We start from the raw sequence: 26,105 nt of genomic DNA, 5'->3' as shown, positions 1-26,105 counted from the left end.
GCAAAACAGAAGGCCATGGTCTGACTTGTTGGAACAGGAATGAGCAGAGGAATTGGAATGGTTGGGCACCGGGTAATTCCGTTTATGGCGGACTAAGTGGTGGCGCTCGACAAGGTGGCTCCCCAATTTATGTCAGGTCTCACCAATGTAGAAAAGGACCACATCGGGAGCGCTGGATGCAACAGATGACGCTAACATATTAGTAGGTGAAGTGTTGCCTCACCTGAAAGGACAATGGGTCCTGAATGGAGGTATGGGAGGAGGTGAATGGGCAGCTGTAGCGTTCCTGTCACTTGCAGGCATACGTACCAGGAGAGAGATTAATGGGGAGGAACGAATGGACAACCATTCTGGTAATTTTTTTTTGCTATCTTTCCCTTCACTCTTCTTCATTTCCCCACTCTTCCCTCTTACCTCTTCTCTTCACCTGGCTATCACTCTCCCCACACTCCCTCCTTCCCTTTCTCCCATAGTCCATTGTCCACTCCGTTCAAATTCCTTCTTCTCCAGCCCTTTACTTTTCCCATCCACTTGGCTTCACCTATCACCTTATAGCTACTCCTCCTACCCCTCCCTTCACCTTTTTATTCTAGTGTCTTTCCCCTTCTTTTCCAGTTGTGAAGAAAGTTCTCGGCCTGAAACATCAACTGTTTATTCATTTCCATAGATGCTGCCTGACCTGCTGAGTTCCTCCAGCATTTTGCATGTGTTATCTACATAACAGAAGTTTTTTAACAATGTTTCTCCTAATCCAATCATGAAATGACCAGATTCCCATATATTCTTCACAGAGCACAGAACTTTCTTAATGGGATTACTAGCACTAAATATAGCAATGACTTTGGAGCCATCAACAGGAACATAGGGTATCAAAAATCTGTGTTAATAATCCTTGATTGAAGACTTTCTTGAATGATAATGTTTACTCAAGGAATGTCTTGGAGTGGCTGTAATTAAGTTAAAACGAGGTTTGTGGTTGTACAGGAATACACAGAATAAGCATCTCTCAGGGCAAAAACATTGGAATGGATTCATTTCAGAATGATTAAGCTTTCTTTAAGGATCATAATTTATTCATGGTTTGTATGTTTCGATCGCACATTTGAAAAGATAATTACTGCATATATCCATTAATTCCTTAACTGTTTCTTGGGGATACTTTAGGTTCAAAGTTGACCTGTTCCCACTCCAGTTCTGAGAAGTGGATGATTCTTTTTAGTAGGGAGTGGCCATTTCACACCTAACAGAGGAGGTCCAAGATGTTTGCTGTAGTATTAGTACACACTCACCCACGTGCACATACTCAAGCACAGAGAAAAAAATCAAGTAAGCCCAAATGTACTCCAATCGTCCACATTGAAACAACGAAACCAAACCAAAACAAAGCAATTGCCTCTAGCCTGTGACCACAATGGAGTTCTTTTACTTGCACGACACCCTCCGCTCAAATGAAATAATTGTTCCAAAGAGTCAAATCCTTTATTTGATCCTTTATTAGCAATTAGCAAACATACAATCTTGAACCGAAGAACTTAAGTGTACCCATATAAGCCAAGCATTATTCAGCGATATAAAGTGATCAGTAAAAGACACGATCTCTGCCAGTCCGAAGCTACAAAGTGCCCCAAAATAAGCAAGAATACGAAACTTATTCCCTTCACCTTTACCATGTCCCACTTGTGTGACTAGTTACCATAATTAATGCACAACACAGATTACAAAGTAGATAGAGAACACATACATGGCTCCTACACACATTACTAACTTTACAGTGCACAAAAAAATCATTCATTCTGCAGAAAAATATGCTGGCATGAAATATGTAGAACAGATATATATAAGCCTAGAAACATTCTACAGTCAATAATGTTGCCTCTCCATGATCAACCAACAGAGATCCATGTTTGGGGTAGATGCAGATGACTATATTTTTTCACACAACTAGTTACAGAATCCAACTGTCACAGATAAGAATTTGGCACTGAACCATACAAGAAAAGACTTAAAGAGCAGTAGAAGACTGTTATTAAAAAAAACTTGACATCATCCTTTGAGCTAATTTTCCTTCAAAGGAAACATTGCCCTGGTGGTATTATTTCACTTGTTCTTTTTAGATCACTTGATAAATATTTTCCCTGTGAAATCATATGTGTGAAGTTAATTCACTTTGTTTTTGCTTTGAAATGTAAAATTAATCCAACGAGCAATCATTTAAATTTGGTCAGCTCACATGATTTTGGCTAGGGTTGTTTTGTTTACCCAGCTGTTTAGTTTATTAAAGAAGATCTTAAAGAGGTAGATAAACCAGATCATAAGGCATTGGCTGTGATTACTCTGATTATCTATAAAAAGGCAATCATTTGGATCCCACATCTTCTGCCAAGACTGAAGCATAGATATTTATTCAATAGTTTTTTGAATTGATGGAGTGAAATACTAATTGACATTTTTTGAATGCATGTCAATATAAATGAACAGTTCCCGTTTTGTTATAGTTCCCATTTTTTGCTAGCAGTAAGTAATGGCGAGAGAAATACTTAGGAAGTAGCACGTATATCATAATCACAGTGAACTCAATGCAAAACAGTTTGCTGACAATTCAGTTGCTAAAAACACAATGACTACATTTAAAATAATATCTGAGTTTAACGTTTGGGTTAAAACTGAATTAGGAACAAACAATCCTAAAATGGGGCTTTGTTCAATTGCACGGCACCCTGGGGATAAAGCTGTTTTTCAGTCAGGATGTCCATGCAGAGATATTTCTGTTCCTCCTGCAGGACGGTAGGAGATTGAACTGGGGAGGGAAGAGTCTATATGGGTGGATTTTCTGTTAGGAGACAGGAGAAAAACAAAGCTTAAATATAATAGAACACATTTTCTCCAAGAGGCCTTCAAACAAATAATACACAAGCTCTTTGTTAAAAGTAACTCATCCTATATTAGTCACTGTACACAATATAGAGGTGAAGGCAAGGTACTGCAATTTAAGTTGTTTTCACCTCTGACACCATGCAGTCATGTGTGTAAAATAAATAAATAAATATAATAATAATAATAATAATAAAATAAAAAAAAAAAAGCTGGATGAACTCAGCAGGTCAGGCAGCATCCGTTGAGAGAAGCAGTCAACGTTTTGGGTCGAGACCCTTCATCAGGACTAAAGAAGGAGGGGGCAGGGACCCTAAAAAGAAGGTGGGGGGAGGGTAGAAAACCAATCAGAGGGAAGATCAAGGGGTGGGGGAGGGGAAGCAGGGAGGGGATAGGCAGGAGAGGTGAAGAAGGAATCTAAGGGGAAAGCACAATGGGTAGTAGAAGAAGGCAGAGTCATGAGAGGTGATAGGCAGCTAGAAGAGGAGACAGAGTGAAGGTGGGATGGGGGAAGGGAGAGGGAGGGAATTACCGGAAGTTGGAGAATTCGATGTTCATACCAAGGGGCTGGAGACTACCCAGACGAAGGGTCTCAGCCCGAAACGTCGACAGAGCTTCTCCCTTTAGATGCTGCCTGGCCTGCTGTGTTCCACCAGCATTTTGTGTGTGTTGCTTGAATTTCCAGCATCTGCAGATTTCCTCGTGTTTCCTTACCTTAGAACTACCTAAGCTTACCCATAGCCCTCTATTTTTTTAAGCTCCATGTATCCATCCAGGAGTCTCTTAAAAGACCCTATCGTTTCCACCTCCACCACCGCTGCCAGCAGCCCATTCCACGCACTCACCACTCTCTGCATAGAAATCTTAACTGCTGACATCTCCTCTGTACCTACTTCCAAGCACCTTAAACTATGCCCTCTTGTGCTAGCTATTTCAGCCCTGGGGAAAAGCCTCTGACTTTCCACACAGTCAATGCTTCTCATTATCTTGTACACCTCTATCAAGTCACCCCTCATCCTCTGTCACTCCAAGAGGAAAAGGCCAAGTTCACTCAACCTATTCTCATAAGGCATGCTCCCCAATCCGGGCAACATCCTTGTAAATCTCCTCTGCACCCGTTCTATGGTTTCCACGTCCTTCCTATAGTGAGGAGACCAGAACTGAGCACAGTACTAAAAGTGGGGTCTGACTAGCGTCCTTGATAGCTGCAACATTACCTCTCGGCTCTTAAACTCAATCCCACAATTGATGAAGGCCAATGCACCGTATGCTTTCTTAACCATGGAGTCAACCAGTGTAGAAGCTTTGAGTGTCCTATGGACTCGGACTCCAAGATCCCTCTGATCCTCCACACTGCCAAGAGTCTTTACCATTAATGCCATATTCTTCCATCATATTTGACCTACCAAAATGAACCACCTGAATTTAGAAGGATGAGAGGGGATCTGATTGAGACATATTATTAAGGGATTGGACATGCTGGAGGTAGGAAGCATGTTCCCGCTGATGGGTGAGTCCAGAACTAGAGGCCACAGTTTAAGAATAAGGGGTAGGCCATTTAGAACTGAGATGTGGAAAAACTTATTCACCCAGAGAGTGGTGGATATGTGGAATGCTCTGCCCCAGAAGGCAGTGGAGGCCAAGTCTCTGGATGCATTCAAGAGAGAGTTAGATAGAGCTCTTATAGATAGCGGGGTCAAGGGATATGGGGAGAGGGCAGGAACGGGGTACTGATTGTGTCTGATCAGCCATGATCACAGTGAATCACAGGCTAGAAGGGCTGAAGGGCCTACTCCTGCACCTATTGTCTACCTCACACTTACCTGGGTTGAACTCCATCTGCCTTAAACTGTAGTGTTACATCCGCCCTTGGCACCTGAAAGCAAACTCTTCTCCAAATGGTCAATGTGAGCTTGATTATTTCATTTTGAGATTTGCTATATTATATTTTTGTTGGCCTTTGAAGATGTGATACTGGAAGCATAAATTACAGCTCCATTTTGGCATCTGGGAACATTACTGGTCTGTATACCACTGATGTCTTAACATGGTTTGTTATTGAACAGCCAGTCAGCAGTGCTGTCATATCTCATATGATGAGATGCTTTTAAGAGCATAAAAACGTCAGGGAAATTGGCATTCTGAGGTTTGATTGCATTAGTGTTATTTAACCCACTGAGTGCCATGCTTTCATAATATATGATTCAATTGTTAAAATGCATGACACATAGTCACAATAAGTCATAGTCGCTTAGGATCACAATAAATGATTACGTGCCGAACTGAATAAATATATTAATATGTCACATGTATTTTTATTTGTATTGTTGTTGAATTAATTCCTATTATTACTTGACTAGATGCTACATGACCTGCTGAGTTCCTCCAGCATTTTGTGAGAGTTGCTTTGGATTTCCAGCATCCACAGAATTTCTCGTGTTCAAGATGAATTCGTTGCTGGTTTTTGTCATTTGGGTTAATTGAATCAGAACAAGCCTTGTAAACGGCAGATTAGATTTGCAGACTTCTCATAATGGGATGAATTTCCAATATTTGCATATAAAATTGCAACTCTCGGACTCCTGCTGTTTTCCACGGCTGCAGGTCACAGGTCTGGTAGAGCCATGTTCTTCTAGACCAGTTCTACACTTGATGATTCGGGTGCAGAGGTCATTCAGGCTTTCCAGGGCACCTATCCCACCTTGGCCACAACCGAAAGCTGCTCAGTCCAAGTACACTCCAGCACAAAATCTTGGAATTATACCAGCCATTGCCAGGTGCGATAACCCTTACCTCTGTTGTAGGTGCCTCCTGGTGTTATATAGAAATACAGCATTAAAAACACACCTTTGGACCAATGGAGTTCACACCAACTATCAGCCATCAACTTTAGACTAATTTTACATTAATCCCACTTTTTATAGACTTGATGTTGTTTTCAACTCTCCCCAGATTCTACACTTATTTACACACTAGGGCCAAGTTACTGTGGTCAGATATCCTACCATTCTACATGTCTTTGGCAAGTGAGAGGAAATCAAAGTTCAAAACGTTCGAAGTTTGAAGTACATTTATTATTAAGCTATGTATACATTATACAACCTTGACATTTGTCTCCATACAGGCAGCCACAGAACAAAAGATCCATAAAAACTCACTAACCCGCTAAAAAAAGACCACAAACATGTAAGAGAGAGAAAAGAAAACACAAATTGTGCAAACAATAAGAGCAAGCAACAGCAACAGCATTCAGAACGAAAGTGAGTTCATAGACATGAAGCCTGGAGCAGGCCCACAGCCTCAGCCTCACCTCAGTGGAGCAGCAAGCAGAACTGGCCTAACCCTTGCCTCTGGTCCCGACACGCAGCCTTTTCAATCCATCAGGCCTGGCGGTTAAATTGTCCAAACATTGGGTCATTACTCACTCTAAGACCCAGGCCCTGTTGCATTGATACACACTGGGCCTGAACCCCACTGCCATGTTCTGGCCCACACCAGACTTTTCCAGATCAGCCTACCTATATCAGACTACCTGGAGGAAACCCATACGGTTACAGGGAGAAAATGTCCACTCAGATGGCACCCAAGCTCAGGATTGAACCTAGGTCTCCAGCACTGCAAGAGAGAAGCTCCACTTGCTGTGCCTCTGTGCCACCCAAATAATACCATGGAAAGGCACTACCTGATTTCAAGGGTTTCCCTGTTGTACTGTGTCCATACAGACTATGAACTTCACCAGTCACTTCCATTCTGTTTTGCTGGCCCTAACTCGGTGAATGTCTGGCAGCACCCTTCAGATTCAAACTGGGACACTTAGAAGCTCAGGTTTCTTGGAGGAAAATGGCCATTTCAGGAGGTGCAAATGGTTCAAATCTCCTTGCATTTCTCGTTAGATGCTAACTGCATTACATTTGGTTTTGTATTTGTACTCGGCACAATGACAATAAAGTTGAATCTAATCTAAAAAATCAGTTGTACCATTTAGAAATCTAGTTACTTTCACCCTTGTTCCAGGTCCAGAACCTTTGTTAGAAGTGTCAGCACTGTGTGAAGGGAACAATCTCCAAAACGTCAGAGTTAGCAGCAAGTCTAGGAGCAGACAAGGAAGAGCAGCAGGGGCTGAGTGGATAGGAGAGAGATAGAATATTGATATTAGTTTGTTATTGTCGCATGTATCATGATGCATGTGTGTCATCCAGATACATGATGTCAAATACAAGGACATGACTGTGAAAAAGTCTTAAGGCACATATAAATTGCAAGGATGCCTGAGACTTTTCCACAGTACTGTAGTAATTGTATGTATTGCACTGTACTGCTGCTGCTGCAGCAAAAAAAGCAAATTTCATGATATGTGAGTGATGATAAACATGATTCTGATATGGGTCTCTGTTGTGGACTGAGAGTGTGATGCACCATCAATAACTCTCTCTCAGACGTGAAGGCGAGATATCGGCTTTTATTGACTGGAAGAAAGGAAGAAAGAACAAGCAGCAGTTGACCACCATACTGCATCCTGGAGACTGAGGGCCGGGCTCAGGCCTCAATCGCCTTTATACCGGGGTCTGTGGGAGGAGCCATGGTCAGTGGGAGGGGCCACAGGAGCAGACAGTAGGGGCCGTGTCCAGACAGGTATATGTAGTTCACCACAGAGTGGGAAGAGGGCAGGGGGAGAGGAATCATGGATGGGAAAATTGAAGGGAGATGGGACCTTGCCTGGAGTCTCAGGACTGGCTGTGTCTGCACCCACACCCCTTCCCCCTGCTCCTGGCACTCCTTTTATGCCACCTATCCCATACTGTTCCCGTTGTATTTCACCCTCACCATTCCCAGCACCCTTTTCTCATGCCAGGTTTACAAATTCACTCTGTGCTCCACTTTGACAAATACAGTCATGTACAAAAGTTTTCGGTACACTGGCTACATACCTGTGCCTAGTGTTGCACAGTATTGTTTGTCGAGGTAGAGAAAAGGAAAACCAGACGGATTGAAAAGACCGGGTGTCAGGACAGGAGGCGAGGGTTAGGCCGGATCTGCTTGCTGCTCTGCAACATTGCTCCGCTCTCTGCTGAGGCTGTGGGCCTGCGGGCCTGCTCCACGCCTCACGCCTGTGGACTCGCTTCCTTTTCCTCCCGTCCTGCTGCAGGGTCTCAGCACAAAACGTTGACTGTACTCTCTCCCATCGACGCTGCCTGGCCTGCTGAGTTCCTCCAGCATTTAGTGTGTGTTACATAGATTTCCAGAACCCGCAGATTTTCTTTTGTTTGTGAAATGGAATGCTGAATATTATATTACAGTTAGGGAAAAGTGCAGTGCAGGTAAAGAAATAAAGTCCAAGGGCGATATAGATAGGAAGATCAAAAGTTCATCTTTTAGCATATGACAGGGAGATAGAACGAGGTAGCGAAGGTTAAAGGTAGAAAGATATGGAAAAGTGATGGGGGGGTAGATAAGAAGGTAAGGACTGAAATGTAATGATGAACTTTTAAGGACGGAGAACTCACCTTGACAAGTCTTAGTAGTTTAGGGCGAGTAGCTGTAACCACATTTGCAAATGATGCACACTGCAGCTCCTGCAAAGGAATAAATGTTTGGGATGATGGATAGGGCACTAATCAGGCAGATTCATTTGTAATGGTGTCGAGCTTCTTCAGAGTTGCTGAATTTGAATTGGATTTATCACTGTCTCATGAAGTGAAATTTGTTGTTCAGCAGCAGTACAATGCAAAGACATAAAATTACTATAAATTACAAACTAAATAATGCAAAAACATGGAATAATGCGGTAGTGTTGATAGGTTCATGGACCATTATGAGATCTGATGGCAGTGGAGAAGAAAATGCATCTGTATTATTGACAGTGGAACTTTAGGCTTCTTTACCTCCTCTCTGCCAGCCAGTGGTGTAATGTCATCTGCACCAAACTTCAAAGCAAGTGGTCCCGGGTTCAAATCTGGCTGGCCCTTTGCATGCTTTCCGTCTGCATTAGGTTGAGCGTTGAGCTAGCATCTCGGACTTGTGAAAAAACAGACAAAATGCTAAAGAAACAGCACGGTTGCTCCCTGATGCTCCACAAGGCGCAGGAAAGAACAACAGCCTTTTCCTTGGTTGGAGCATCAAGAAGAGAGAATATTTTGGATGGTGAATGTGAGCAAGGATGAATGCCAACTTCTTGAAGCACCCCACCTTGAACGTGTGGTTGATTGCAGGGAAGGTTGTGTATGTAATAGAACTGGCAACCTGTAACAGACCTTTGTGATCCTTTCTTTCATTAACGCCCTCTTTGCCAACTCATCCACCCTCTCATTCTCCTCCACCCCTACATGAGCTGAAACCCATAGAACCCTCCCTGATTTGCAACTCTTGTGACTGACTGAAGGACTTCATAAAGTACCTCTTGCCGGCTGTTTGAGTGAAAAGACCTTAAACTTGCTAGAACTGAGGATGAATCTGAGCATATCAACACTTTGACTTGTCTAGCTTTCTCCACCCATAGCAACACAACCAACACTGCCAACATCTCCAACGTCAAATGGAAGCTACTGGAAAAGGGCATCTTCTGGGCATTCATGCAATCGTGAAGATGGCACACCAGTGGCTCTACTTCATTAGATGCTTGAGGAAATTTGGTATGTCACCAAAGATACTTGCAAAATCTATACATGTACAGAAGAGGGCATTCTGTCTATTGATTCCCGGCCACCACACATAGCTCCCGGCAAGTCTCTTCATCTTGATTGTACCCAGGTGTCATTCAAAGGTTCAAAGGTTCAACTTAACATCAGAGAAATGTATACAATATACATCCTGAAATGCTTTTTCTTCGCAAAACATCCGTGAAAACAGAGAAGTGCCCCAAAGAATGAACAACAATTAAACGTGAGAACCTCAAAGTCCCCCCTCAGCTCCCCCCTCCTGCGCGTAAGCGGCGGTGAGCAACAATCCCCCCTCCCCCCCACCGGCAAAACAAAAAGTGCACCTGCTACCGAGCACAAGCGTGAACTAGGCAATAACAAAGACACAGACCTTGCAGTTACCCCAAAGACCATCGCAATTCATCTGGCATTTGGCAACCCCCAGGTTCTCTCTCTCCCTGGCAAGATTCTCCTGGTGATCAAGAAAGGGAAGGCCAGAGCTGTTCTCAAATCTCCTATATCTCCCTTCATGCCTTTGAGTTTACCAACACCATTCTGAAACACCTTCCTGTTAGCACTGAGCAGCTGTGTCAGTCTCCGGTTAGTGCTACCATTTGGGCTGCTGTTGCCTGTTAATGTCACATTGAGAACTTTGAGTGCCAGTCTAGTTGGATTTTTCATAACCATTCATGCCCGAGAAGTGCTGGCCCTCCACTTTTCAACACATAAAGCTCTAACTGCTGTGTTTGGCCTCCAAACATCACATTCACATTCAGTTTGCCTTTGGGAGACACTTACTCACCTGTGTAGGTCTTTAGCGTCACTGAGGTCTTCTCTAATGGTAGCTTAGCAAACAGTCTGCTGTAGTCAGCCTCAGAAATTATAGACAAAACTAACCCTGCATCCAGCTCCATTTTCAATTGTACACCAAACACATCTATTGTGGTTAAGAAGGCGTGTGGTGTATTGGCCTTCATCAATCATGGAACTGAATTTAGGAGCTGAGAGGTAATGTTGCAGCTATATAGGACCCTGGTCAGTCCCCACTGGGAGTACTGTGCTCAGTTCTGGTCACCTCACTACAGGAAGGATGTGGAAGCCATAGAAAGGGTGCAGAGCAGATTTACAAGGATGTTGTCTGGATTGGGGAGCATGCCTTATGAGAGTAGGTTGAGTGAACTCGGCCTTTCCTCCTTGGAGTGAAGGAGGATGAGAGGTGACCTGATAGAGGTGTATAAGATGATGGGAGGCATTGATCGTGTGGATGGTCAGAGGCTTTTCCTCAGGGCCAAAATGGTTGCCACAAGAGAATACCAGTTTAAGGTGTTGGGGAGTAGGTACTGAGGAGATGTCAGGGGTAAGTTTTTTATGCAGAGAGTGGTGAGTGCGTGGAATGGGCTGCCAGCAACGGTGGTGGAGGCGGATACGATAGGGTCTTTTAAGAGACTTTTAGATGGGTACATGGAGCTTAGTAAAATAGAGGGCTATAGGTAAGCCTAGTAATTTCTAAGGTAGGGACATGTTCAGCACAACTTTGTGGGCTGAAGGGCCTGTATTGCGCCGTAGGGTTTCTATGTTTCTATGCTTCTATTGTGATCTGCTTCAGTAATACTATGCTGTTCTAGGCATGACAGCGCACCTTTGTCTCTGATTCTGCTTCACTTTCGCTCACTTTATGCATTTGGTTAGTTTTGCATGTGAAACTTTTCACTCAATGTGGTTTTTCTCTTTGGTTGTGGTTTTTGTCTTGCACATTCCCTCTATGTTAACTTCCTGCAATTTTTTTCTTCAAACCATTATTTATTTCCATCATGGGGGGATTTGCCACATCGATATCATTTTTGGCTTTTTGCTCCATTCAGAGACGTTTTGTGAATTTCACATTCTAAACTCTTTTTCTGTAGTTCTGCTGCATCCTTTGCTGCTGTCTCTAATGATATTGCAACGGTCAATACCCGTTCTGAAGTTAGACCCCTTTCTGAGAACAGCCTCTTTTGAGTGCTTTGACTATGCAAGCCACATACAAGCCGGTCCCTTAATGCATCAGGAAGTCCACCTCTAAAGTCACAGTATTGGGAATGTTTGCGCAGTTCAGCAATATATTCAGCAATACTTTCATCCTTTGACTGGTTCCTTTTGTAAAATCTAAATCTCTCAGCTATTACCAACGGTTTAGAGCCCAAGTGATTTTGTAAAATTGTAACTTTTTTTTTCAAAAGTCTTGCATGCTGGTTTTTCAGGAGTTACTAGGTTGCATAAGAGCCTGTACCTTTTAAGAGACTTTTGGATACGTACATGGAGCTTAGAAAAATAGAGGGCTATGGGTAACCCTAGTAATTTCTAAGGTAGGGACATATTCAACACAACTTTGTGAGCTGAAGGGCCTGTATTGTGCTGTATGTTTTCTATGTTTCTATCCGTTAAGCTAAAATGCATGATGGTTTTCTTTTCCTCATCCACATTGTTTGCCTTACAATATTGTTCAACACTTTCGATAAATGACTCCCGGCCACTAGCACTATCAAATCTGTCAATTTTCCCAATTAAAGCCATTGCCACATTATTTTCACTTTAACTTTGCTAGTTGCTTGTCTTTCACTGTGTACTATGCAGTTCATCACGTGTCCATTTGTTAGCATCTTTGACGGCCTTCTCCATACTGTTTAACTCTTTCCTCTTGTTGTCTCTCTCCCTTTTATCATCCTCTAACTGTTGGTGCAGTTGGTGATATTCTCTGGCCTTCAGGTTCATACTTGTTGCCGAATTGTTGTGTCTGTGCAACTATATATCAATTAACTAAAAGCACAAATGCGGGAGATGGCTTTAACTGTTGTATTCACATTGGAGGTGGTGGGAGGGGAAGGGGGAATCAATACACATGCTTAGACCACAGATTAATGCGTATAGGTAAGTTATCAGTCCATATGAAGTGCTAAGGGGAGTCACTGCTCTAGGAGAAATAGATCTGTACATTACATAATTAATCAGCATACAGGAGGGAGATTGAAATTCTGACTGAGTGGTGCCACAACTATAACGTTTTACTCAATGCCAGCAAGACCAAGGAGCTGATTATTGAGTACAGGAAGAAACTGGAGGTACATGAGCCAGTTCTCAACAGGGGATGAAAGAATCAGCAACTTTAAATTCCTTGGTTGTATAATTTCAAAGGGCCTGTCCTGGGCCCAGCACACAAGTGCAATTACAAAGAAAGCACGACAGTGCTTCTACTTCCTTAGGAGTTTGTGAAGATTCAGTATGACATCTAAAACGTTGACAAAATTCTATTGGTATTTGGTGAAGTGCATATTGACTGGTTGCATCACAGCCTGATATGGAAACACTAATGTTCTTGAAAAGAAATTCCTACAAGAAGTGGTGGATATGCCCAGCCCATCTCAGGTAAAGGCCTCCCCACCACTGAGCACATCTACACAGAGAAGTTTTGCAGAAAAGCAGCATCCATCATAAGGGACCCCAACATCCCGGTCATGCTCTGTTCTCATTTCTGCTATCTGGAAAAAGGTACAGGAGCCTCATAATTCATACCACCAGGTTCAGGAACATCTATTACCCCTCAATAATCAGGCTCTTGAACCGGCAGGAATAACTTCAGTCAACTTTATTTGCCTTATCAGTGAACTGTTCCCATAACCTATGGACTCACTTCCACGGACTCGTCATCTCATGTTCTCAATATTTATTACTTGTACGTTATTGATGTTATTTATTATTACTTTTTCTTTCTTTTTTTGTATCTTGCAGTTTGTTATTATTTGCACACTGTTTGTCTGCCCTGTTGGTGCAGTCTTTCATTTATTCTATTGTGGTTATTGGATTTATTGAGTATGCCTGCAAGAAAATAAATCACAGGGTTGTATATGGTGACATACATGTACTGCAATAATAAATTTTCTTTGAACATTAAATGTTAATTTTAAATAATAGATCACTTGAGTCCCGTACAGTCATCAGTAATGCATGTTAAGAAATATTTTGTTTGTTGCTTGGTTACTTGAAGGTTGCATAAGACAGTGGTGAATTTTATTGTGATTTCAGCTCCATTAATAGTACCACAATATTGGCATAAACCAGTCAATCAGAACTAAGGAGTTGGATGAAATAAATAATCTGAAAGGAATTTGATTACTGGTAAATAATTTATGATCATTGCCTAGTAATTAAAAAAGGTAGGGATTTTTCTCAGAGAATGTATTGCTTCAAATTTAGAGAAAAAGGGGAATTTTTTTTGTATATGTTCAGAGAAGTTTGAAATCTGATAGAGGTATTGATACTGGTGTTGGTTGACTATTGTCTTATGTACCGAGTAACTGGAAAAACTTGCCTTGCATATTGTTCATACAGATCAAACCATTACACAGTGCATTGCAATAGAACATGGTAGAACAATAACTATGCAGAATAAAATGTAAAAGCTACAGAGATAGTGTAGTCCAGGTAAACAACAAAGTACAAGAACATAATGAGGTAGACTGTGAGGTCAGGAGTTCATCTTATTGTACAAGTTGCCCATTTAAGAGTTTGATAGCAGTGGGATAGAAACCATCTTTAAGGCTGAGGTTATGTGTTTTCAGGCTTTTGTATGGAAGAATGGTGGGTGAAAAAGCAAGTTCCTAAAAACCGAATCTACCTAGTTGGGATAACAAACATAATCCCAATGATCAGTAAAGTAACAGAAGGTATCTATAGGTCTTTTTCCAAGTATCGAATGAAGAACTGAATTTCCGAGCTGACCATCTGTGTCAGTAAGATTGGACCTAGTGCTTCATCAAAGAGGCTTGGTAAAATTAAAATCAACAGGCATCCAATGAAAATACACCAATGGTTAAAGGCACATCTATGGCAAAGAAAAATTGTTCTTGTCACAACTGACGAGGTAACTTCAGTTTTAATTTCCCTCACACTGAACAGTGGTGAGACCAATACAGAGAGAAGTCACACATCATTAGAAGAGAAAATCCAAAAAGGCTTTAGTGGCTTCCTTAGCAGGTAAGGTACAGGCAGAAGGTCCAAAAATACTCACATACAAAGTCAAAATCCAATAATACATTAACTTAGAGATTCCTACAAACCAAGGCCATACTTCACTGACAAAAGGTAATTTGAAGACTAAGCAAAGAAACAAGGAACAATCAACTAAACAAGGCACAGGTGATAATAATGAATTAATAATTAGCCTAAGAAGCTGGTGAGCAGGAAGGGGTTGGCCTTGTCATCTCTGTCTCCCCCCAGTGGCTAGTTCGAGGTGTGACAGTTCTGCTGTTGCAGGATAGTCACCCCAGCCCAAGTATGTTACTGCAGTTCATCCAGACTGGGCTCAGCTATCTTCATCTCCTTTATCAACGGCCTTCTATCCATTTTGAGATTAGAAATGGGAGCGTTTGCAGATTAATGAACAATGGTTAATTCCATTTAATTCCTCTATAAATGGAAGTGTTTTTCTGCATGCAGCAAGACGTAGACACCTCACAGTCATGTGCTGATAAACGGAAAGCAATATTTGCACAATAAAAGCACCAGACAATGACCATTGCTAACAAGAAGGAGTCTTGGCACTCAAATAAGACATCCAATGATGTTACTATTATTGAATTTCAAATGCCAACATCCTGGTAGCAACCACTGACCAGGGTCTAAACTCATCTGTCACATGAATACTGTAGTTATAGTACAGGTCAATGGCTGGCTGTTCTGTGCTGAGTAAGTCACCTCCTGATACCCCAAATCCTCTATGCAACAACCAAAGGACACGGTGGGGTGGTTCTCTCAGCGGACTGCCCAAACTATGTGGTGGAATGCCTCATCGGCAGATCTCACCAATATCTTGCCTGGCTGGCGGTGAGAGGGGCTCTCCCAGTCAGGTCCTTCCTGCACGCCTAGACAATCAGTTCCACTGCACGCTGCCCACGGGGTAACTGCAGTTGTACGAGACGGTTGCTCACCTCTTTGCGGACTGTTGTTTTGCAAGGAGGCTGTGGAGGAAGGTCCAAGGGCCTGTGTTGCAGTTCATCCTGGGCAGTGACGGGATAAAGGAACTCAAAGTATGTGTAGGTCACCACATAACACCCTGAGATTCATTTCCTTGTGGGTATTCACAGGGTGAAGCACAATAGAACCTGATGGTGTGGGACCTAAGGCTCCTGTACCTCATGCCAACTGCAGCAGAGAGAGGAGACCATGGCCAGGGTGTTAGGAGGCCTTGATGATGGATGCTGCTTTTTGGCGGCAGCACTCCGTGTAGATGTGTTTAATGGTGGGGAGGGCAGCTTTACCTATTCTCAGGGCTCCTAGGGAAAAATTCAGTACTTAGCCAGATTACTTCCAAACCCATAAATTCTATTATCAAGTAGGACAATGACAGTAGGAATACCACCATCTGCACCTTCCCCTTTTTGTTACACATCGCCTTGACTTGGGAATATATTGATATTTATTTGTCATGGCTGGATCTAATTCCTGGAATTATCAACCCAAGAGGATATGGGAATATGTTCTCCAGTAGAACTATAGCAGTTCAAGAAGCTGTTTTACCAACATCTCAAAGGTGGTTAGGGATAGGCAATTAATGTTAGCCTCATTAGCACCACCCGTGTCCTGAGAAAGTAATGAGTTAAAAAAATTTACAAGTGATTGAGCAAGAAAAGGATCTTACTGTGTTGAAAGACTAAATGGAAACAGAAGAACCATATATATATAAAACAAGTAGGCTTGGCCTCCCAAGCTACCTTTGGCATTCAGTGAGATCATAATTGATGTGATTCAAACTCAAAGTACACATCAGCCTCTAAATTCCAGGGATTTCAACCTTCATTTATACAATTTCTCCTTCTAAGGTAACTTTGGTGTTAAAGGTATCATTCTCATCAATCTATTTTGGATTCCTTGTATGGCCAATATGTAGTTACAGATATGTCAAGAACTACTCACCCTATCCTGGTTGCACTTTAGCCAGGGCTTTCATAGTTACGTATAGATTCCAGCTCTCGAGATACAAATGTTGTGATTTAATTAGCCTTTGTGATTATTTTCAACAGCTGTCAAAGATGTTTTGATGATTTTTGTCCATGGATCTCCCAGTATTTTGGATCTGCACCTCCTGGATTCTCACCAAGTAGAAGGTACCCTTTCTGACCTTTGTAACATCAGTTGATAACACTGTTGCCTCATTAAAATATACTAGGCACAGTTTCGTTAATTTGCTTTATCTTTGCACTTTAATGGTTCTAACTGCACTGTTTATTACGCTGACTATCTGCATGCAATATATGACCATGGTAACGTGGCATTCTGTTTTTGTTAAGTAATTATTCAATTGGATAATTAGGATAAAGTAGGGTGCCATTGGCCAATCCTGCATCATCATCATTATGTGCCATGTCATATCCTGCTAAGCCAATTTCCAGATAGATCAATAATTTGCATAAATTTGCATCTTGGTCATTGATGTTCTGTTTTGTAACTCCAAAACATAAATTAATTGAAAGAAGAACACCGGAGTCCAGGAGACCATGTACACTTCACTTTTAGTGAAGCATGCACATATGGCATGGCGGTGTAATAACATATGGCATTCACGTACTTTTACACAAAATCCGTAATGAATTATGTTAACAACAAAAAATGCTTAATCAAACACCATTTACAATATTATTCACATATTACTGAAATATTAAATAAACAACAATTGACTTTGTCAAATGCTTTCTGGAAGTCCTCTTTATAACTTCTGTAAAAAAAAAAAGTCCCCATCTGCAATTTTAATCACCTCTATAAAAATTAAGTGAAATGAGATTTTCAAAGTTTATTTATATTAGCATAGCTGAATTTCAAAATACAACAGTGCATGTGAAATGCTTAAAGATAGGTTTGAGGTTAGAAGGAGTACATGAAAGCAAGATTTTTCACTTGTTACATTCCCCAGAACCCTCTCACCCCTCAAAACTACCTTGCTTTGTAAACTTATTGTGTTCTTTTCTTAAGACCGATGAGATTGATGCATATATTTCTTGCACTATTGATGACGAAAAGCTCGAAGTAGTAACACGCAGGTTATAAGTATTTAAAACTAATTTTCATAGATTTCACAATCAAAACTATCATTTCAAATTGGCAAGAAAGACAAAAATAATAGCATCCAGTACTGTGCAAAAGATTTAGGCACATTTATATAGCAAAGGTGCCTAGCTCTTTTGCACGGCACTGTAGTAATTTTATGTATTGAACTGTACAGTTGTCACAAAAAAAAGGCATGTGGATGCATATAAAGCTGATATTGATATGGGCCTCTATTATGGATAGAGAGTGGGCGGGGGCAGTAAGTGGGAAACAACAAAGAGACATTCTGTAATGATCAATAAACTAATTGTTTGGAATCAAATGACCTTGCCTGGTGTCTCAGGACTGGGTGTGTCTGTACCCATACCAACCCCCACCCCTGGCACTCCTTCTCTGCCATCTGTCCCACCCCTTCTGTGGTGCTCCACCCTCAACATTCCCAACTTCCTTTGCTCCCATCAGATTCACAAATTTGCTTTTTGCACCATGTTGACAAATATAGTACCGTGCTATACAGTGCCTATGAAAGTATTCACACCCCTTAGAAGTTTTCATGTTTTATTGTTTTACAACATTGAATCAGAGTGGATTTAATTTGGCTTTTTTGACACTGATCAACAGAAAAAGACTCTTTTGTGTCAAAGTGAAAACAAGTTTCTGCAAATGGGTCTAAATTTATTACAAATATTAAACACAAAATAACTGTTTACATAATTACTCACCCCCTTCAAGTCAGTATTTAGAAGATGCACCTTTGGCAGCAGTTACAGCCTTGAGTCTGTGTGGATCATTCTCTATCAGTTTTGCACATCTGGACACCGCAATTTTTCCCCATTCTTCTTTACAAAACTGCTCAAGTCTGTCAGATTGCATGGGGATCGTGAGTGAACATCCCTTTTCAAGTCCAGCCACAAATTCCAATTGGATTGAGGTCTGGACTCTGATTTGACCATTCCAGGACATCAACTTTATTGATTTATTGGGGTCATTGTCTTGCTGGAAAACAAAGTCTTCTCCCAAGTCACAATTCTCTTGCAGACTGCTTCAAGTTTACCTCCCAGATTTCCCTGAATTTTACTGTATTCCAGCCCTTTGCAATAATCAGAATGTCTTGCCATTTTAGTTACATCACAACTGAAAGCAGGTGTGGCCTCTGGAGTTCAACTGTGATACAAAAGAAATCCTTTTATTACTTAACTTTACATTTAAGGAGAACATACAAATTCCTTACAGGCAGTGGTGGGAATTGAACTCAGGTTGCTGGTACTATAAAGCATTGTGCTAACCACTATGCTCCGTGCTGCCAGATTAACCACTGTGCTATAAGGAATCCCCAGAGAATGATAAAAGACTCTAGTACAGGCAAAATATTAAAACAAACCAAAGGATAAAAGAGGGAAATATTCTTCAATCTATAAAAAGTTACCTATAACCTCATCCAGTATCACTAATTCTCTTTTAGTAATTTGATTGTTCTCTGTTCGTCCTGCTACTCCAAATTCACTGCATGTTAAAATAAAATCAATTATATTGTTAGAGGGAGTTGTCATCGGTACAGGAGGATACACCCAGCTGCCTCGTTTGTGCTAACCCATGTCATTAATTGTATACTGTATCAAATTACATCCAAACTCGAATGAAATTGAGAAATAAGCTTAACAGCTAAGGGGTTTGAACATCATTTGTAGAATTAAATGTAAAGTTTAGTATGAGTAATAAAAGGATTTTTTTTGTATTGCAATGGAACTCCAGAGGCCACACCTGCTTTCAGTTGTGATGTAATTAAAATGGCAAGACATTCTGATTTTGGAATTTCAAGATATCACTGTTCAACATGTTTTTCTCCACGTAATACTGTTCCGATCATAGAATCTTTCTTGTTTCATAAATAATTACTTCCCAACTGTCTTTTCTCACCTGTCCTGAATAAGACAAGTTGAAAGCTTAGAAATTCTTCAGTTAGTATGTGCTATTTGCTCTGTTACTTCCTTTCTTTGGATGTCCCAGGCTATTGATTTGTACTTTTAACATACCACACCCATTCATTTACATTTACTTGTCATGTGAATGCAAGTTTTATTCTTTTTTTCAGCTCACCACCTTCTTTTTGTCTTGTTTTCTCTCTGAAGTTGAGTCATAATGGGAAATGAAGGCAGTTCAATGGGTGACCAGGTGAGTCTCTGATAACATTTATACAGAATGCGTGACATATAATATTTAGTGATCAGTAAGTGATTTCAAAAGATTTCCAGTAACCAAGCATTTTTTATGCCAGATAGGAAATATTGTTTATATTCAATTATAAACTTTAAGTGTTTTGTCAGATATGTGATTTTAATTACACAGATTTTGCAATCCTTTTATTTCTATGAAGACTGTCTGACTTAAAGATGAAATTGCATTTTATATATACCATGAAATATTTAAGCTTTTCCAAAGGAACCATAGTAATACATGTTTCAAAATATATATTGAAAAGCCGAGATAAAATGAGACTGTCAGTAAAAGGAGATCTTGCATAGATCTTGCATAGGGGGGTTGACTGATCATTTATCCATACAATGATTACTTTTAGTGGGATGCACAGTTACCTTGTAAATAGCGTTCACGACAGTGGAGAGTTCTGGGTCATGTATCCTGTGAAGTGGCTTTGGCAAGAGTTAATGCTTTTATGTTGAGTGTTGCCTTCACATTACTTGGATTATTATTTCAAACCATACATCCAATATGTTACAGAGTAGTCAAAATGATTAATTATCATAGCAGTCTAATTGTTTTTTGATGTGAGTACTTAATAGGGTTAAACGTGGGGATGTAGCACATTGAAATCTGTTAGAGAGAGTGGAAAGATTTATTTGTTTTTACGAACATTTCAATGTTTTATAAATCAAGGAAGAATTTTCCATTATGTTGGTGTTGGAAACTTCATCTGACTCCAATGCAGACAGGGGATTTTACACTTTTGTGTAAATTGCCTTACTGTCAACATTTGAAAAAATGCCTCTGGCTGCTTATCAAAACGGTTTAATCACAACACACACAGTTTGAGATAACTTGCTCACTAAGTTCCAAAAACATCATTTGTGAGCCACTTCACCTGCACTTCACCAACAGAGAAACTAGTACTTTGATTTAGTTTGTCATTACAACTTATGTATAAGAACTCAAACACACCTTGCACAGCGCTGCATATATGCACACAACACTCTAATTTGCTAATAAGCTGTGCATTTTGTAATGTTTGTTTCTGAGAAGGTGAAAATTTACAAAAGCATTGGTCACTTTTGTGACAATAACATCATGGGTAAAGAATCTCATCGGTGTGACTTACCAAATTTAATATTAAAAACAGATAAAAGCTAATAAGCTTGTCTAACATCTCAGTTATTTTAGTGTGCTTTGATATGAGTCATAGAGCAATTCAGCATGACATAGGCCCTTCTGCCCATCAAGTCCATGCGAACCATCGGATCCACTCTGCTAGTCCCAGTTTCCTGCATTTGGCCCATATCCCTGCAAGCCACGCTCTTCCAGAAAGCTATCCAAGTGCTAATTAAATGATGCTGCAGTATCCATCCCAACCAGCTCTTCTGGAATCTCATTTCATATGCTTACCACTCTCTGTATGGAAGAGTTGCTCTTCAGGCCCCTTTTAAATCTTTGCTCTGTTGCCCAAGACCAGTTGAGGTTATTTTCAACTTGGGGAGTTGTACAGTTATGAAACAGAATCTTTGATGATCCAGTGCTGCAGGAGGTTTGGTTGGTCAGAACCTAGCATTTATACTGTGATTCATATTTTTAGCCAAAGGCTGCTGAAGCAGATGGAGTTACCTCCTCATGTCCAAATCAGGAGCCTCCAGAGGTAGTGTTAAATAGTATTCTACTGAAGTACGTGTTTGCTTCAGCTTCATTTGCTAACTCAGAGTCTTGCATGGCTTGCTATTTTCCCAGTGCAAATCTGTTCTTTTGCAGTGATTATCATACTTACTCATATTTCAGATGTTAAATCAGTGCATGCAACCTAACACGACGCAAGGAACAACTGATTTTACTCTGACTACAATAAAACATCTTTGTGACCTACTTACACATTGTATTAATAATGTTTAACTGCAGGATTTGACTGAACGTAAATTGCTATCATTAACCACAAACTGCTTATTTCACTTAAATTGTGCTGGTACAATGCATGAAATAAATATGTACAGTGCCTGTTGCCCGTTACGCTGCTGGCGTCTAGGGCAGCAATGAAGGTCCTCCATCTCTGGCACTGTTCAGGGCTTCCTTCTTTGTCTCAGTAGCTTCCTCTCAGTTTTCACTACTGTCAGCCATGGAGACTCAGGAATACCATTACACTCGGGTACGAAGGATCCTTCATTGCTGTTCCTGTTACAATTTTGTTTTGCCAGTCAGGGCTGTTAGTCTTGAGCTGAACCCCCAGATTTGGAGGACCAGTGGACCACTCTTAGCCTGGCCTCTACACTTTGACCTGTTTGGCATGGGTGATTCCACCAAGGGCCAAAGCATAAAGCCCTGACTCCAGCCAACGTAGCTCTCCAGGTCACTGAGGCACGCAAACCTCCAAACCGTGACAAGGTTGTGGTCCCCTCGGAGGGAGGAATCATCTAGTTGCAGTGCAAGTCTGTTTGTTGTTGTAAAAGATGACATTGAACTTTATAATTCTACTTGTGGTTATTGCTCCTTGTCTGTACATGCAGCTATAATGTGTTAGTCCACCAGTGGGAAGAATGTGTGAAAGGCTGTGATGAAACCTTCACGGCACATGCCAGTGATATTAACCCTGGTTTGATACTCCGTCTGAAAAATGTTGTTATCAATTTACAATAAGTTGTGCAAAGATGATAGTGTAAAGGGTTTCTTATGTTACTGCGTATGTTAATCAAAGTGGCTTCTTTGTTATGGTAACTGATGAGAGAGTGCTTCCTCTTGCAGCTTGTTTGGGTTATAATTACTGATAATGAGAATTGTATTCATTTGTTAACCAAATGTTATTCTTTCTTGTGCGTCTGTGAGCTGGTGTTGGTGGGCTTTTGGGGAGTTGGAGAGGAGATCACGAGGAGGGTGGACGGTGCTGGAGGCGCTCTGGTCGATCACCGAGGGTGGTCCCAGACACGAGGGTCGTGGAGGTTGGAGAAGTTCTGATGCCTTTTCTTTCCTTTCTTTTCTTTCATATATATTGTACCGCTATTAATCACTTAGTTCTGGTAAGATTTATAAAGTGTATTCTGTAAACGTACATGGTGTGCGGTTTGATATTGTGTGTGCGAGATTGTACTAGCGTGTATTTCACAGCATCCACGTATACGGGAGGCGCGGTTTGGTGGGTGGACGAATTTTCCCCTAGACATACACCAGCCGATTGCGTGAGCGTTACAATAGCTAATGGCAATTAAGAGACAGGATCTCTTAAAATACATTGTGACCATAGTTGGACAATCCACTCCAGGGGTTCATGAAAAGGGCTACTTTTTAACCAGGGCAGCAATCGAGATTTTGAAGGCAGAGTTTCGCAAGAGTCTTTCTGAGTTGAGGAGCAACCAGTCAGCAAGAGGGGTTCAATAGAAAGGGCCAATAAGAATCATTCATGTGCAAGCGGAACAGTCATTCATTTGGAGTGTGGCAGCCTTTAGAGTGGCTTGACTCATCGGGCTTGGGTGAGGTACATTGTCTTGTCAGTGGCTCTCTCTCTGTTCACTCCTCATCCATTAGGACACAGTTGATTAGTGAGACTGGCTCTGGGGGCAGTGTATCGTTCTGTGTGGGATGTGAGAAGTCTGGGACGCATACAGTCTTCAAATAGACAGATCTGCATTAGGTCAGAGTTGCAGCTCCTGAGAGAATGTATTCAGGAGCTAGAGCTGCAGATCGATGCCCTTCGACTCATATGAGAGAATGAGGAGGTGACAGATAGGAACTACAGGGATGTAGTCACCCCTAGGTTGCAGGAGACAGGTAACTGGGTGACTGTCAGTCAAATGAGGGGAAATGTACACCTGTGGCCTTTCCCCTCTATAATTAATATATAACTGTGTTGGTGCGTGGCCAAGTGGTTAAGGTGTTCGTCTAGTTATCTGAAGGTCGCTAGTTTGAGCCTTGGCTGAGGTTGTGTGTGTGTCCTTGAGCAAGGCACTCAACCCCAAATTGCTCTGCGACGACACTGGTTCCAAGCTGTATGGGTCCTAATGCCCTTCCCTTGGACAACATTGGAGAGACTTGCAGCTTGGGCTGAAAAAAAAACCTTGAAAACCTTCCATGAAAAAAAAGACCTTGCCCAGGCTTGTGCCCTGGAAACTTTCCACGGCGCAAATCCATGGTCTATCGAGACTAACGGAGGCCTACACACACAGTATACAACTTCAGATACTATTGAGTGGGACGGCTCACCAGTGAAGAGAAGTGAAGAGGACTGCAGTGTTGATAGGAGATTTCTTAGTCAGAGGAACGGAGACGAGGTTCTGTGGGTGCGATAGAGACACCCAGATGGTACGTTGCCAAGATCAGGGATGTCTTGGATTGTGTCCAGGGCATTCTCAGGGGCAAGGGGGAGCAGCCAAAGTCTTGGTGCATATTGGCACCAAAGACAAAGGTAGACTAGGTGAGGTGGTCCCAAAGAGAGATTTTAGGGTACTAGGTAGAAAACTGAAGATCAGGACCTCCACAGGGTAGTAATCTCTGGATTGCTGCCTATGCCACGTGGGGGTGAAAATAAGATGATTTGGCAGGTGAGTGCATGGGCGAAGAACTGGTGCAGGGGGCAGGAGTTCAGATTTCTGGATCATTGGGATCTCTTCTGGGGAAGGCATGACCTGTAGGAAAGGGACGGGTTACACCTGAACCTGAGGGGGTCCAACATCCTGGAGGGCAGGTTAGCTGAGTTGTTCGGGTGTGTTTAAACTAATTTGGCAGGGGAATGGGAACCGGAGTGATAGTGCTGAAGATGAGGTGGTAGGTTTACAAACAGAGGCAATGTGGAGTGAGACTCACAGCAAAGGGAAACTGATAAAAGGGTAAAATTGAAGTAAACAGAATGAGTTGCAACATAAAAGGCAGATAAGATTGAAAAAAAGTGAATACAGGACTAAAGGTGTTATATCTGCATGAAGTATAGAGTAAAAAGTCGATGAAATTTTAGCACAGTTACATATTGGCAAGTACGATGTTGTAGGTATCACTGAATCATGGCTGAAAGAAGATTATAGCTGGGACCTTAATGCCCAAGGATATGCATTGTATCAAAAGGACAGGCAGGTAGGCAGAAGGGCTGACGTGGCTCTGTTGGTTAAAAAAAATGAAATTAAATAATTAGAAAGAGGTGACATAGGGTTGGAGGGTGTTGAAGCGTTGTGGATAGAGCAAAGGAACTGCAAGGGTTAAAAGATCCTGATGGGATTTGTCTACAGACCCCCCCAAACAGTAGTAAGGATGTGGTCTGCAAGTTACAACGGGAGATAGAAAATGCGTGGCAAAAGGGCAATGTTACAACAGTCATTGGGGATTTCAATATGCATGTGGATTGGGAAGACCAGGTTGATGCAGGATTCCAAGAGAGGGATTTTCTAGAATGCCTACGAGGTGGCTTTTTAGAGCAGCTCATGGTTGAACCCACTCGGGGATCAGCTATTTTGGATTGGGGGTGGTGGGCAATTACCTGAAGTTAGAGAAATCGATGTTTACGTCATCAGATTGGAGGCTACCCAGATGGAATATAAGCTGTTGCCTCTCCAGCCTGATTGTGGCCTCATTGTGGCAGTAGAGGGGAGCATGGATGACATATTGGACTGAGAATGGGAAGTAGAATCGAAATGGGTGGCCATCGAGAGATCCCGCTTTTTCCGGTGGACAGAGCGTAGGTGCTCAGCGAAGCAGTTCCCCTGTCTATATCGGGTCTCACCCATGTATAGGAAACCACACCAGATACAGTAGATGACGCCAACAGGCTTGCAGGTGAACTGTTGCCTCACCTGGAGGGACTGTTTGGGGCCCTGAATGGTAGTGAGGGAGGAGGCGTAGGGACAAGTGTAGCACTAGTTCCACTTGCAAGGATAAGTACCAGGAGGGAGATCAGTGGAATAGACTGATCTGAATAGACTGAATAGCTAGACTGGACTGCCAACACAGATGCCTTGTGCAGGAAGGCACAGAGTCGACTGTACTTCCTTAGAAGGTTGGCGTCATTCAATGTTTGTAGTGAGATGCTGAAGATGTTCTATAGGTCAGTTGTGGAGAGCGCCCTCTTCTTTGTGGTGGCGTGTTGGGGAGGCAGCATTAAGAAGAGGGATGCCTCACGTCTTAATAAGCTGGTAAGGAAGGCGGGCTCTGTCGTGGGCAAAGTACTGGAGAGTATAACATCGGTAGCAGAGCGAAGGGCGCTGAGTAGGCTACGGTCAATTATGGAAAACCCTGAACATCCTCTACATAGCACTATCCAGAGACTGAGAAGCAGTTTCAGCGACAGGTTGCTATCGATGCAATGCTCCTCAGACAAGATGAAGACATCAATAC

General features: G+C 41.8%; 1 protein-coding gene across 5 annotated transcripts in view; it reads left to right on the top strand.

The window, feature by feature from the left end:
- LOC140715456 (uncharacterized) overlaps nucleotides 1–26,105 on the top strand; it is a 274,016-nt gene that overhangs the window by 14,213 nt on the left and 233,698 nt on the right. For 4 of the 5 annotated variants that reach the window (XM_073027672.1, XM_073027667.1, XM_073027673.1 and 1 more), the window contains exon 1: nucleotides 21,430–21,444. Coding sequence is in view for 1 of the 5 variants with exons in the window: in XM_073027670.1 (XP_072883771.1) it covers nucleotides 19,722–19,754 (33 nt within the window). In the remaining 4 variants the exon portion in view is untranslated. Of the gene's footprint in view, nucleotides 1–16,561; nucleotides 16,646–19,674; nucleotides 19,755–21,429; nucleotides 21,445–26,105 lie in introns of those variants that run through there. The other variant, XM_073027670.1, reaches the window with a different exon arrangement.

The sequence above is a fragment of the Hemitrygon akajei genome, chromosome 23 (assembly GCF_048418815.1).
Source record: "Hemitrygon akajei chromosome 23, sHemAka1.3, whole genome shotgun sequence".
Lineage (NCBI taxonomy): Eukaryota > Metazoa > Chordata > Chondrichthyes > Myliobatiformes > Dasyatidae > Hemitrygon > Hemitrygon akajei.
Note: the sequence above shows the minus strand (reverse complement) of the source record. Positions and strands in the feature narration are given on the sequence as shown.